This window comes from Gymnoscopelus braueri (assembly GCF_963280865.1).
Source record: "Gymnoscopelus braueri genome assembly, contig: SCAFFOLD_58, whole genome shotgun sequence".
NCBI lineage: Eukaryota > Metazoa > Chordata > Actinopteri > Myctophiformes > Myctophidae > Gymnoscopelus > Gymnoscopelus braueri.
The window spans coordinates 239,347-254,897 of NW_027660470.1; the positions used below are offsets into that span (position 1 = coordinate 239,347).

Here is a 15,551-nt window from a genome sequence, read left to right on the forward strand (position 1 = left end):
GATACTGTACCGTCTGGTGTGGGTACTGTACCGTCTGGTGTGGAAACTGTACCGTCTGGTGTGGAAACTGTACCGCCCGCCAACAGAAAAAACCTACGGCGGGTGGTGCGGACAGCCCAGTGCATCATGGGAGGTGGACAGCCCAGTGCATCATGGGAGGTGGACAGCCCAGTGCATCATGGGAGGTGGACAGCCCAGTGCATCATGGGAGGTGGACAGCCCAGTGCATCATGGGAGGTGGACAGCCCAGTGCATCATGGGAGGTGGACAGCCCAGTGCATCATGGGAGGTGGACAGCCCAGTGCATCATGGGAGGTGGACAGCCCAGTGCATCATGGGAGGTGGACAGCCCAGTGCATCATGGGAGGTGGACAGCCCAGTGCATCATGGGAGGTGGACAGCCCAGTGCATCATGGGAGGTGGACAGCCCAGTGCATCATGGGAGGTGGCTGTATGAGAAGCTGGTGGAAGCTCAACGTATCGTCAAGGACACTCATCACCCCAGAGACGACCTGTTCTCCACTACTGCCACCACGGCCAGGCATTTCATTAGTAGTTGTTCTGAATGAAGTTCTTGTTAATGTTGTTAATAATCAGGCAGGTGGGAGGAAGTGAAGGCGGTGGAGGATTATGTTAACGTGTTTTAATTCATGTTAATGTATGCTTATTAATGTTAATTCATGTTAATGTAAGCTCATTAATGTTAATTCATGTTAATGTATGCTCATTAATGTTAATTCATGTTAATGTATGCTCATTAATGTTAATTCATGTTAATGTATGCTCGTTAATGTTAATTCATGTTAATGTAAGCTCATTAATGTTAATTCATGTTAATGTATGCTCATTAATGTTAATTCATGTTAATGTATGCTCATTAATGTTAATTCATGTTAATCAGGCAGGTGGGAGAGCAGCTGTTGGTGCCAGCCGGTGTGAAGACGGTGGAGGCTTATGGAAACCTGCTACTTCCTGGAGGAGTGGATGCTAACGTTAGCATGCTAGCTCCTCAACACGGAATGACTCCCGCTGACGACTTCTACCAGGCGTCTAAAGCTGCACTGGCTGGAGGCACCACTACGATTAGTAAGATAATAATACTATTAGTAAGATAATAATACTATTAGTAAGATAATAATACTACTATTAGTAAGAATACGACTACTACTATTACTACTATCACTAGCTGGAGGCACCACTACTATTAGTAAGATAATAATACTACTATTAGTAAGAATACAACTACTACTATTACTACTATCACTGGCTGGAGGCACCACTACTATTAGTAAGATAATAATACCACCATTAGTAAGAATACAACTACTACTATTACTACTATCACTGGCTGGAGGCACCACTACTATTAGTAAGATAATAATACTATTAGTAAGATAATAATACTATTAGTAAGATAATAATACTACTATTAGTAAGAATACGACTACTACTATTACTACTATCACTGGCTGGAGGCACCACTACTATTAGTAAGATAATAATACTATTAGTAAGATAATAATACTATTAGTAAGATAATAATACTACTATTAGTAAGAATACAACTACTACTATTACTACTATCACTGGCTGGAGGCACCACTACTATTAGTAAGATAATAATACTATTAGTAAGATAATAATACTATTAGTAAGATAATAATACTACTATTAGTAAGAATACGACTACTACTATTACTACTATCACTGGCTGGAGGCACCACTACTATTAGTAAGATAATAATACCACCATTAGTAAGAATACAACTACTACTATTACTACTATCACTGGCTGGAGGCACCACTACGATTAGTAAGATAATAATACTACTATTAGTAAGATAATAATACTATTAGTAAGATAATAATACTATTAGTAAGATAATAATACTATTAGTAAGATAATAATACTACCATTAGTAAGAATACAACTACTACCATTACTACTATCACTGGCTGGAGGCATGACTAATAGTTCATGACTTGAGGCATTTTGTTCAAAACGGAGCACTCCTGCAAACTTTGTTAGCCATTTTTAGCCAATCAGGATGAAATATAAAAGATCTGAAAGACCCGTTTTGTTTAATGACTATAGAGATACTGTGTACCGATTTGCGGGATCGTTGGACACAATCTGTAGGAGTACTGTCAAAAAATGTGTTCTGCTCAAATCGGCCTCCTGGTGGCGCTATAAAAGGCCCATGTGAAGAATTTAGGTTCAGAGGTTCTGCTGTGGCATCCGGGGAGTGTGTGTGTGTGTACAGTTTTGCTGGGATCAAGCCAACAGTGCCGGAGAATAGCTGTGCAATGACACACGGACACACACACGGACGGACACACACACACACACACACACACACACACACACACACACACACACGGACACACACGGACGGACGGACAGGAGGCAAAACATACTCTCTCGCCAGGCCGAAAACAATTGATTGATTGATTGATGTACTTTATTTAGTAAGACATGAGAAACAGTACTTGGAAGTACAATTCACAATACAAGGTCTACTAAACTGGATAACTCGTAAAGCACTAAGCTTGTCTAATAACAATAAAAACAAACGTATGTATCGGGTCTGGATCACATCCTGGTGAAACATCTTACAGTGTGAAAACCACAACGATATCTGACTCTGATTTATAGAAAGAGACTCTTATATTGTGAAATGCTTAACGATCAGATGACTCCTCCTACAGTGTTTACCTGTCCTTACTAACACCAAATCACAAATGCAATATAAGTCTATTCTAATCTGACTACAATAATCTAAACGACATAACATGTATTATAATTATATTTGAATGATTCTTATAATAATAATAATAGTATTTTAATGATTATTACATAAATAATAATAGTATTTGAATGAGTATAATAATAATAATAATAATAATAATAGTATTTGAATGAGTATAATAATAATAATAATAATAGTATTTGAATGAGTATAATAATAATAATAATAATAGTATTTTAATGAGTATAATAATAATAATAATAATAATAATAATAATAATAATAATAATAGTATTTGAATGATTGTCATCATTATAATCCTGTTGTTCTCAGTTGACCATGTGGTTCCAGAGCCAGGGACTAGTTTGCTGTGTGCGTATGAGCAGTGGAGGGATACGGCTGACAGGAGGGCGTGCTGCGACTACTCTCTGCACATGGATATCACCCGATGGAGCGACTCTCTGACCGAAGAGATGGAGACGCTCATTAAAGACAAAGGTACTGTGTGTGTGTGTGTGTGTGTGTGTGTGTGTGTGTGTGTGTGTGTGTGTGTGTGTGTGTGTGTGTGCGTGTGCGCGCGCGTGTGTCTCTCTGTCAGGGTCTGTCAGACATGAAACCCGACTTTGACCCCAACATGTCACGTCCCATTATTCTCTCTCTCTCTCTCTCTCTCTCTCTCTCTCTCAAAGTGGAGACCACACATGACTTTGTTTCAATAAGAAGTACTATTTATTTAGAAAAATAAATAGTAGATAAAGTAATTGGAATCAACTTAATAAAGTATGTTATCAGAATATCAGTGATGTGTGCAAGTGTATGAATGTATGAGACAAACAAACAACTCAAAGAACCTAACTCGACCAAAGCAAGTGAAGAGACACAGTGAAGGCTCAGGCCCCATTATATAGGGTGAGCAATCACCCCACCTGGGTGTGCAGGATTCCCCACCAATGAGGGGAGCCCATGGATCTCAGAGACACAGATCTAAGGCCGAGAGGCCGTCACATCCCCCTCCCCTCAGAATGAGGTCCACCTCAGACCTTGAAAGCAAACAACTTAAATCGTTTTTTTTTTTTTTTTTTTCAGGATTATCTTTTCTACTGTTCTCAGTTCTAATCCCCCACATCCACATCATGCTCCATTAAGTTAGACACCATGAGGAACAAGGGATCCTCCTGGAGGAAATACCCCTGACTAACTTTCCTCACCTGAGACCAAGACAAAACTAGATCATACAGGTCTTTCAGAGACTGGTCTTCTTGCTGTGCTTTCACCAGTTCTGAACGCGAAACATAAAGATCATTTGGCAAAGCAAACATGTTCCCCTCAGAGTTTTCTGACATTGCCTAGTCAAGCAATCCTCCAGAACAGCCCACAGTGCCTGTGTCACCGCACAAACCATATAGACAGGGTTCTCTTGCTGCTCTGTGGCCTCTGCCTGATCTGGCTCAGGGCCCTCTGGAGGTTCTAGAAGTGAAACACAGGTCATTTTATTGACCCATCAGATTTGTGTACATATTCTTGTCTGATATCATTTGCCCAAACTCGGGAACCTGCCAAGTCATTTCCCAAAATTATGTCAATTCCTTCGACTGGCAGTTCGGGGCGAACACCGACCTCCACGTCTCCCTGCACCAGATCACAGGACAGAAACATTTTATGCAGCGGCACCAACAGAGTTTGCAGGCCCATCCCTCTAACTGGAATGCAGACCCCAGTATCCGAACCTGGAGAAAAAGGCAGTGCTGCCTCTCTTACAAAGCTTTGTAAAGATCCTGAGCCCCGCAATATTCTTACTGGAACTTCCTTTTCACTCCCAATTAGCTTTGCCATCCCATAGGACATGAATGGAGCATAACCCAACTCAATCTCTGAAATGTCTATTGGCTTGACATGCATTTGAAAAGGAGCCACCAGTTCTGCTGCCTTCCCAACAATGGGATTATGAATGGATGCAGCCAAACCAGCTGACTTCACATATGAACTTTTCTCTTTTAGCAAAGGACATTATTTTAACCAATGTCCCTTTTCAAGGCAATAATGACATTGGTCTGAGTTACTTCTACCATCAACCTGTCATTCCAGTTTAGGCACTCCAAAGTCAGCTTTTTGGAATTCCTCAACATTTGGTTTCCCAAAGATACGCTTATGTGTTAAAACATATTCGTCCGCCAACACTGCAGCATCACTAGGACATTTAACTTTGCGTTCATTAATGTAGGTTAATGCAACATAGTCAGGAACAGACAGCTTTAACTGTTCTAGAACTACCAAATCACCTAAGTCCTCCAAACTTTTTACTCCAGATGAGGAACACCAACGGTTAAAATTTGACAACAAATCCCGTGTAAATTCCACCTGTGTCTGTCCACCATTTTTACGCCCTTCTCTGAACCGTTGGCGATATGCCTCAGGAACTAACTCATAGGCCTTCAATACCTGCCTTTACCTTTTTGTAGTCTTTGCAATCCTCTACAGACAGTGCCGAGTAAGCCTCTTGTGCTTTACCTGTAAAGACACACTGCAACATTAGAGTCTGTTCCTCCTCAGGCCAGCTTCTGTTCAAACACACGTTCAAACAAAAATACAGAAACATGTGTCCACATCCTTTTCATTAAACTTAGGCATTAACTTTAAGTTACTTCCTACATCGAAAGGAGAACCAGAGAATTTCTTGTTTAAAGCAGTTGCCGACATTTTCCCTTCTTTTATCAATCCTAATTTTTTCAGTTCCAAATCCAGTCTCATTTGTTCCTTTTTGTATTTCATTTTGTCCAACTCCTGCTCGTGTTCTATTTTTAACATTAACAGCTCCTTCTATTGTTCAAATGTTAACCCAGCCATCACCCTTACTTCCCTCCTTCACCAGCACCCCAGAATCTTCCAGGTTAGCCTGTATGATACTTTTAATGGTTTCTTTAATACGCTTGGTGTCAATGTCTATGGAATAATGTTGAGCAATGTTATTCAATTGGTCCTTTTTAGCACTTTTGGCACTTCTCATATTTATTGTTATGTATTACTTGTTGTTTGCACTATGATGTGGTTTGCACTGTCTTGTCCTGTCTTGCACCAGTCCTGTTGTAAGCTGCGCTCCACTGCATCAAACCAAATTCCTAACATGTCTACATGTCATGGCAATAAAGCTTCTGATTCTGAAAAGGGAAAATGGATGCTCTACCCACGTTTTCTCTGTCACCTAGGAAAACCTGCAACCGACTCTCTATAGAGAGTCTCTCTAGAGACTGCTGCCCCCCGAGGACAACCAGTTCTACATAATGCCACTCCAAATGTTATCTTACGTTATCAGTTTACCCAACGAGCCCAAAAAGGATTATTTAAACCTCCTCATTTCATCAAACTAAATAAAAAAAACCGCTGCCATGTGTGATACTCCACTCCATATGACCACATTGTTTTGACGAGCCCCCATTTATCATGATGACTTAGATTAAAGGCAGACAAAGTGGAGACCACACATGACTTTGTTTCAATAAGAAGTACATTTATTTAGGAAAATAAATAGTTTGGAATGAACTTAATAAAGTATGTTATCAGAATGTGTGTGTGTGTGTGTGTGTGTGTGTGTGTGTGTGTGTGTGTGTGTGTGTGTGTGTGTGTGTGTGTTAATAATGCATATTTCTCTCTCCAGGTGTAAACTCCTTTCTTCTCTTCATGTCTTATAAAGATAAATACCAGAGCTCTGACTCACAGGTAAACATATTATTAATATTATTATGATTATTATTATTACCACCACAATGTACACTCATTTAAAATGTGTGCATTTATCAGACTCTTATCCAGAGCGATTTAAAAAGTATTAAGATCAACTATGTCCAGACCAGGTAGTAGATAGAAGATAGATCATGGTAGTAATCAGTGTATCATTTATGAATAAATGAATATGTTTTATATATTTTAGTTATATGAAGCGTTCAGTGTCCTCAGAGATTTGGGAGGAATCGCTATGGTCCACGCTGAAAACGGTGACATCATCGATGAGGTAACACAACACACACACACACACACACACACACACACACACACACACACACACACACACACACACACACACACGCCCACACACACACACACACACACACACACACACACACACATACACACACACACACGCACACACACGCACTCACGCACATGTCTCTATCTACAGTATCTATCTATATATCTATCTATACATATATAGGGTGTTATGATAAACAGAACCGGGGTTCCGAGGTGATAGAATCTGAACCAACCTGAACCCAAGTGATGATAATAAAACGGGGACCAGAACTCGTACGGGTCGTGGATATTATACAAGCAACTAAGAAAGCACAGTGACTGTCTCTCTGCAATGGATAAAGTGGTGGAAGTTGAGGCAAGTGATCAACCTTCCTTTAGCCATCATGACATCTAACAGGGTACAGGCCTCACCCAAATGATAAAAAATATCACAAGGGTAGGCCCCACTTCTCAGACCATCATTGACCTCATTTTGACATCAGACCAGTCGAGGATTCCTTTAAGTGGAGTCATTGAGTGCAGTCTAAGCGACCATAACATCATTTTCTGCACGCGTAAGCTTCACAGATCTGTAGTTGATTGTCATAGCACGATCAGCTGCAGAGCTGTGAAAACTTACTCATCAGAAGCTCTCACAACAGCTCTTGAGAAAGTGGATTGGTCAAATGTACTCGGTGGCTCCTCGGCTGAGGAGTCTTGGACTGGTTTCAAAACTGCTTTTGTGTCTGTTATTGATAGCCTAGCGCCCAAGAAGGTGGTGAGAGTCAGAGCCCGTACACAACCCTGGATGAATGGAGACATCCTAAATGCAATCAAACTCAGAAACAAAATGTACTCTGAGTTCAGGAAATGCAAAGATGTGCAACTACTTGAAAGATGCAGAAATCAACGAAATGTAGTAAACAAATTGGTCAAAACTGCCAAAAAGAATTTCTTAAATGAAAGTATTGAGGCAAACAAAAGCCACCCACAAAAGCTGTGGGAAGCGCTACAGAAATTGGGCTGCAACAACAAAATTCAAACCAAAGCTACAAACATCTGCATTATTTCAAGTGGCGTGCTCATTACCGACAAGCAAGCGGTAGCAAACTGTTTTAACAGCTTTTTTACCACCATTGCAACCCAGTTGGTAAGCAAACTTCCTCAGCATTCAGGTTTGTACGGCTCTGACCACATCCATGCTCACTATGTTAAACTAGGGGCTAAAAAAGACTCCTTTTCATTCAAACCAGTAAATGCTGATGATGTGCAGAAAAAACTACTCGCCCTCCAGCCAAACAAGGCCACCGGCCTTGACAATATCCCCACCAGATTCCTCAGAGACGCAGCTACTGCTATTGCCCCCATAGTAGCCCAAATCACAAACCTATCCATCAGCCAGTGTCACGTCCCACAGGATTTCAAGTTGGCAAGAGTAATCCCTCTGCATAAAAAAGGAAGCAAATTAGAACCTGGCAACTATAGGCCTGTTTCCATCCTTTGTTCCATCTCAAAGGTTGTAGAGCGATTAATTCAAGAACAAATCAACAGCTACCTCAGCGAGCATAAACTGTTGTTTGAATTCCAATCGGGCTTCAGAACCTCCCATTCCACTGACACATGCCTACTGTATCTGACCGACTACATCAAACGTGAGGTAGACGCGGGCAAATACTGCGGCATGGTCATGTTGGACCTCCAAAAAGCGTTCGACACTGTAAACCACTCAATTTTACTTGATAAGCTGAGGGCGATTGGTTTTGACTGCACATCACTAAACTGGATGAGATCTTACCTGGAGGGAAGAGAACAAGTGGTTGACATCAACGGAACCATGTCCTCATCCCTCCCGGTGAGCTGTGGGGTTCCTCAGGGCAGCATTCTAGGGCCGTTACTGTTTCTTCTATACATTAACGACATGAGTGCTGCCTGTAACTGCAAATTGTTCCTGTTCGCTGATGACTCGGCACTCCTGATCTCGGGAGAGGACAAGTTGCAAGTTGAGGAGGCGCTCAGCTCCGAACTCTCAAAAATCCGTACTTGGCTTACCGATAACAAACTGTCACTACACCTTGGGAAAACTGAATCCATTCTCTTTGGGACCAAACATTCCCTCAGACAGATGGATGTAAATGATTTCAAGGTCAAAGTCGATGACACAATTATCTCTAGCAAAGAAGAGATTACCTATTTGGGTTGTGTACTTGACAAATACCTGACAGGTGATAGCATGGCTACAAAGGTGGTCAAAAGAGTAAACCAGAGAACCAAATTTATGGGCAGAGTTTCCTCTTTTGTCAACCCTCAGGCCCTCAGGACCCTCTCTGGGGCCCTGATTCAACCACTTTTTGACTATGCTTGCACCTCCTGGTACTCCAACACCTCAGTGTCACTGAAGACTAAGCTTCAAACCTCCCAAAACAAACTGATTCGGCTACTCCTCGGATTGGGGCCCATGACCCACCTTTCTCCCACCCATTTTGCCAGCCTAGGCTGGCTCAGGGTGGAAGACAGGGTTAAACAACTAAAAATGGGACTGGCCTTCAAAATTGTAAATGCAAATTTGCCCGATATGCCCCCAATTCCCGCATATCTGAGTAAATACCTCCAAAAGGTTAGCGACACCCACAGTCACAATACCAGAGGGAGCGTTAACAACAATTTGGTACCACCCACCCATAAATCAAACATGGGCAAATTCTCCTTCTACAGCACTGCCACCCAGGATTGGAATAGTCTAACTCCATCCCTCAAAAAATGCAGTTCGCTGGGCTCATTTAAAAGAGCCTTAAAAAATCACCTTTCAGGAGGCCAAAGGTGGAGGTAGTACCATTTTCCCGTTAGACAGCAGACCCCCCCCCCCCCCTGTTCTTGTACATATTATTTTTTTCCCCTCTTTTTTATTTTTTTTGTTGTACATAGTGTTATATATTGTTTTTGGCTGTTTATTTTGTAATGATATTTGAACTGTGGTGCCACTATATATGCCTATGAATTAAATACCAAGGCCCTCATTGGAAACAAGTCCGCAAGGACTTTTATGAACGGACCTGTTAGACAAAGTATTTTAAATGTAACTGTGCTGTTTTACATTTTTTGCCTAATAAAATATTCAATCAATCAAAAACAGGTAGTGTCAGAGGTTTATTAAAACCGGGTACATCTAGTGTCAGAGGTCTATTAAAACAGGGTACATCTAGTGTCAGAGGTCTATTAAAACAGGGTACATATAGTGTCAGAGGTTTATTAAAACAGGGTACATCTAGTGTCAGAGGTTTATTAAAACAGGGTACATCTAGTGTCAGAGGTTTATTAAAACAGGGTACATCTAGTGTCAGATGTTTATTAAAACAGGGTACATCTAGTGTCAGAGGTCTATTAAAACAGGGTACATCTAGTGTCAGAGGTTTATTAAAACAGGGTACATCTAGTACCAGAGGTTTATTAAAACAGGGTACATCTAGTGTCAGAGGTTTATTAAAACAGGGTACATCTAGTGTCAGAGGTTTATTAAAACAGGGTACATCTAGTGCCAGAGGTTTATTAAAACAGGGTACATCTAGTGTCAGAGGTTTATTAAAACAGGGTACATCTAGTGTCAGAGGTTTATTAAAACAGGGTACATCTAGTGTCAGAGGTTTATTAAAACAGGGTACATCTAGTGCCAGAGGTTTATTAAAACAGGGTACATCTAGTGTCAGAGGTTTATTAAAACAGGGTACAGCTAGTGCCAGAGGTTTATTAAAACAGGGTACATCTAGTGTCAGAGGTTTATTAAAACAGGGTACATCTAGTGTCAGAGGTTTATTAAAACAGGGTACAGCTAGTGCCAGAGGTTTATTAAAACAGGGTACAGCTAGTGCCAGAGGTTTATTAAAACAGGGTACATCTAGTGTCAGAGGTTTATTAAAACAGGGTACATCTAGTGCCAGAGGTTTATTAAAACAGGGTACATCTAGTGTCAGAGGTTTATTAAAACAGGGTACATCTAGTGTCAGAGGTTTATTAAAACAGGGTACAGCTAGTGCCAGAGGTTTATTAAAACAGGGTACATCTAGTACCAGAGGTTTATTAAAACAGGGTACATCTAGTGTCAGAGGTTTATTAAAACAGGGTACATCTAGTACCAGAGGTTTATTAAAACAGGGTACATCTAGTGTCAGAGGTTTATTAAAACAGGGTACATCTAGTGTCAGAGGTTTATTAAAACAGGGTACATCTAGTGCCAGAGGTTTATTAAAACAGGGTACATCTAGTGTCAGAGGTTTATTAAAACAGGGTACATCTAGTGTCAGAGGTTTATTAAAACAGGGTACATCTAGTGTCAGAGGTTTATTAAAACAGGGTACATCTAGTGCCAGAGGTTTATTAAAACAGGGTACATCTAGTGCCAGAGGTTTATTAAAACAGGGTACAGCTAGTGCCAGAGGTTTATTAAAACAGGGTACATCTAGTGCCAGAGGTTTATTAAAACAGGGTACATCTAGTGCCAGAGGTTTATTAAAACAGGGTACATCTAGTGCCAGAGGTTTATTAAAACAGGGTACAGCTAGTGCCAGAGGTTTATTAAAACAGGGTACATCTAGTGTCAGAGGTTTATTAAAACAGGGTACATCTAGTGTCAGAGGTTTATTAAAACAGGGTACATCTAGTGTCAGAGGTTTATTAAAACAGGGTACAGCTAGTGCCAGAGGTTTATTAAAACAGGGTACAGCTAGTGTCAGAGGTTTATTAAAACAGGGTACATCTAGTGTCAGAGGTTTATTAAAACAGGGTACAGCTAGTGTCAGAGGTTTATTAAAACAGGGTACATCTAGTGCCAGAGGTTTATTAAAACAGGGTACATCTAGTGCCAGCGATCTCACCGTTTAAGACGCGCTGTTGCTGCAGCAGAATCGACGAGGAGCACCCGGATGTAAACAATGTCTGTCTGTCTGTCTGTCTGTCTGTCTGTCTGTAGGAACAGAAGAAGCTGTTAGATCTGGGAATCACTGGACCTGAAGGACACGTCCTTTCTCACCCTGAAGAGGTACACACACACACACACGCACACTCACACACCTACACACCTACACACTCACACTCACACACCTACACACACACCTACACACACACACACACACACACACACACACACACACACACACACACACACACACACACACACACACACACACACACACACACACACCAAACAAACAGCTACACTTTACATAGTGTAGCTGTTTGTTGTGTTAATTGTTCATGTATTTGTTGTGTATGTGGAGACTGGAGCAGTTTATTTATTCTATTTGTTTACATGGTGCAGGTGGAGACTGAGGTGGTGTATTGTTTGTTTACATTGTTTATTTGTTTACATGGTGCAGGTGGAGACTGAGGCGGTGTATTGTTTGTTTACATTGTTTATTTGTTTACATGGTACAGGTGGAGACTGAGGTGGTGTATTGTTTGTTTAAATTGTTTATTTGTTTACATGGTACAGGTGGAGATTGAGGTGGTGTATTGTTTGTTTACATTGTTTATTTGTTTACATGGTACAGGTGGAGATTGAGGCGGTGTATTGTTTGTTTACATTGTTTATTTGTTTACATGGTGCAGGTGGAGATTGAGGTGGTTTGATTGATTGATTGATGTAGTTTATTTAGAAAGACATGAGAATAGTACATGAGAGTACATAACAGTACATGGAAGTACAAATTCACAATACAAGGTCTACTAAACTGGAAACCCTCATTAAGCATTACGCTTGTTTAAGATGAGAACCCCATGCACACAAATCATGATGAAATATAAGAGGCAGACAGATATACACACTACTATACAGAATGTCATACAATCAGCTTACAGGTTACTGGTATGACGAGAGAAAAAATATATATATATATATACAAAAGAGGAAAATGAAGGAGGGGGGGGGGTAGGGGGGGGTAGGTTAAGACTTAGACAGGGGCCATTTTCGAATTGCAGCCTCCTGAAGGTGTATCTTTAGGGCAGTTTTGAAAGTGAGTAGGGTTTTACACTCCTTTACTCCTTTTGGTAGGGCATTCCACATTTTTGATGAATAGCATGAGAACGAGTTCATACCCTTAGTTGAGCCAAATCTGGGTTGAACATGATCAGTGGAGCTGCCTCTGGTGTTATGATCATGGACTTCATTAATATTTTGGAAGTATTTTGACAAATACAGGGGGATCCCAATGTTGTGGTGTATCTTGAAGACCAGGCCCATAGCAAGTTGCTGTACTCTGTCCTCAACCCTAAGCCATCCAATCCTAGCAAAATGAGCAGGGGTTAGATGGGTTTTGTGATTGAGGCCAAGAAGTAGCCTTACAAGTTTGTTTTGGGATGTTTGGAGCCTTGTTTTTAAGGCCTTGGAGGTGTTGTGATACCATGAAGGGCATGCATAATCATATTGACCTTGAATGAGGGCCCCTGCAAGAATCTTCAGAGTATTCTTACTGACTAGGCGATCAATCCTCCACAAATAGCGTGTTGTTCGGTTGACATTTTTGATCACTTTTTCGGCGTTTTTGTTACCAGAGAGGTTTGCCTCCAAGATGGAGCCCAGGTAGGTAATTTCATCCTTTCTTTTGATGACATCATCACCCACTTTGATCGGTGTATTGTTTGTTTACATTGTTTATTTGTTTACATGGTACAGGTGGAGACTGAGGTGGTGTATTGTTTGTTTACATTGTTTATTTGTTTACATGGTACAGGTGGAGACTGAGGTGGTGTATTGTTTGTTTACATTGTTTATTTGTTTACATGGTGCAGGTGGAGACTGAGGCGGTGTATTGTTTGTTTACATTGTTTATTTGTTTACATGGTACAGGTGGAGACCGAGGTGGTGTATTGTTTGTTTACATTGTTTATTTGTTTACATGGTACAGGTGGAGACTGAGGCGGTGTACAGGGCGATCACCATCGCTAAACAAGCCAACTGTCCTCTCTACGTAACCAAGGTGATGAGCAAGTCTGCTGCTGATGTCATCGCTAAGGCCCGCAAGAAGGGTGAGAAAGCTTTATTAACAAACCACACAAAACAGCACAAAGAAAGAAGGGTAATAATACTTTATTAACAAACAAATAAATCCAAGACAAATAAGGGTCAGAACAGGTTTGTGTATATTATATATTATATCAACCACTTGAGCCCCCTAGCATCCATATTCTACCAGAGTATGGACGAGCCCCCTAGCATCCATATTCTACCAGAGTATGGATGAGCCCCCTAGCATCCATATTCTACCAGAGTATGGATGAGCCCCCTAGCATCCATATTCTACCAGAGTATGGATGAGCCCCCTAGCATCCATATTCTACCAGAGTATGGACGAGCCCCCTAGCATCCATATTCTACCAGAGTATGGATGAGCCCCCTAGCATCCATATTCTACCAGAGTATGGATGAGCCCCCTAGCATCCATATTCTACCAGAGTATGGATGAGCCCCCTAGCATCCATATTCTACCAGAGTATGGATGCAAACATAGCAGTGAGCTTGTAGATCTGCTATTTTTGACAAAGACATTTGGTGTAGACAGAAAAGAAGCCGTACAGAGACATCACAGGTTTACAGAAGTTAAAGAAGAAGAGGGGAGGGGAGGGGAGGGGGGCAAGGGGGCAAGGAGATCACGGGGGGGGGGGGGGGGGGGGACCATAGTAGAGAGGGCACCGGATATCCCCTCCCATTCACTTGCATTGAGTTGCTCACTCAGCGCATGAGGCGAGTTCAGCTCTTCTTCAGGGTTGGAAAATGTGATGGGCGGGGCCTATTAGGGGCTTCTGTGACACGTTCTGCGTCATCTCGGTGCGCAAGCTCGTGAGCCGAGCCCATTGGTCGAAACCGTTTTAGCTCGTTCATGTACAGTGGCCCCAGCTGCAGTACCTATGAATGGCCAGCATGTCCAAATGCGCTTCAATGCAACCACTGGGTTCTGGGGGCTTGGGGGGGGAACAGTTCCAACAGAGATTGGTGGATCCCGAGGCGGATCTACATATTTACACATAGGACCTGAGATACGATATAAAGGTGTGTGAGCATAGCAGCAGCATCTGTGTTTTTACCGTATGCAAACTGCCAACGGGTCCAGAGAGCCGGGTAGCAGGGAGCAGATGTAGCATGGTAGCATGTAGCATGGAGCAGATGTAGCATGGTAGCATGTAGCGTGGAGCAGATGTAGCATGGTAGCATGTAGCGTGGAGCAGATGTAGCATGGTAGCATGTAGCGTGGAGCAGATGTAGCATGGTAGCATGTAGCGTGGAGCAGATGTAGCATGGTAGCATGTAGCGTGGAGCAGATGTAGCATGGTAGCATGTAGCGTGGAGCAGATGTAGCATGGTAGCATGTAGCGTGGAGCAGATGTAGCATGGTAGCATGGTAGCATGTAGTGTGGAGCAGATGTAGCATGTACATTACATTACAGTCATTTAGCAGACGCTTTTATCCAAAGCGACTTACAATAAGTGTATTCAACATAGGTAGGGAACGAAAACTACTAATCACCAGAAGTCTTTATTGCATTTTCTGCAAAAACAAGCAACCAAGAGTATACCTAGCGCTAAGGTAAAAGTGCAATATATCAGCTACCTATTTCCTTAAACAGATGAGACAAAATAGCTAAATCATGAGCATGAGCTAAAACAAATAAGTGTATCGACTAAACAAGATCCAATAGACAATCCAATAATCCAATAAACAATACAGCAATAGAAAACAAGCGTTCGTACAACTAGTTAACAACAAGTAGGTCAGGCAGAGAGGAAGGGTAGTGTTTCCTGAAGAGGTGGGTT

The 15,551-nt window shown here is 41.6% G+C and overlaps 1 protein-coding gene across 1 annotated transcript in view; it reads left to right on the top strand.

Annotated features, from left to right (window-relative positions):
* The window catches only part of LOC308081207 (dihydropyrimidinase-related protein 4-like), a gene marked incomplete at its 5' end in the record, with an annotated part of 44,482 nt that overhangs the window by 6,320 nt on the left and 22,611 nt on the right, over positions 1-15,551 (top strand). Inside the window, 6 exons of the mRNA XM_080457597.1 lie at positions 902-1,086; positions 3,083-3,247; positions 6,402-6,463; positions 6,675-6,755; positions 11,715-11,783; positions 13,648-13,768. Of these exons, the coding sequence (XP_080313723.1) occupies positions 902-1,086; positions 3,083-3,247; positions 6,402-6,463; positions 6,675-6,755; positions 11,715-11,783; positions 13,648-13,768 (683 nt within the window). The remainder of the gene's footprint in view (positions 1-901; positions 1,087-3,082; positions 3,248-6,401; positions 6,464-6,674; positions 6,756-11,714; positions 11,784-13,647; positions 13,769-15,551) is intronic.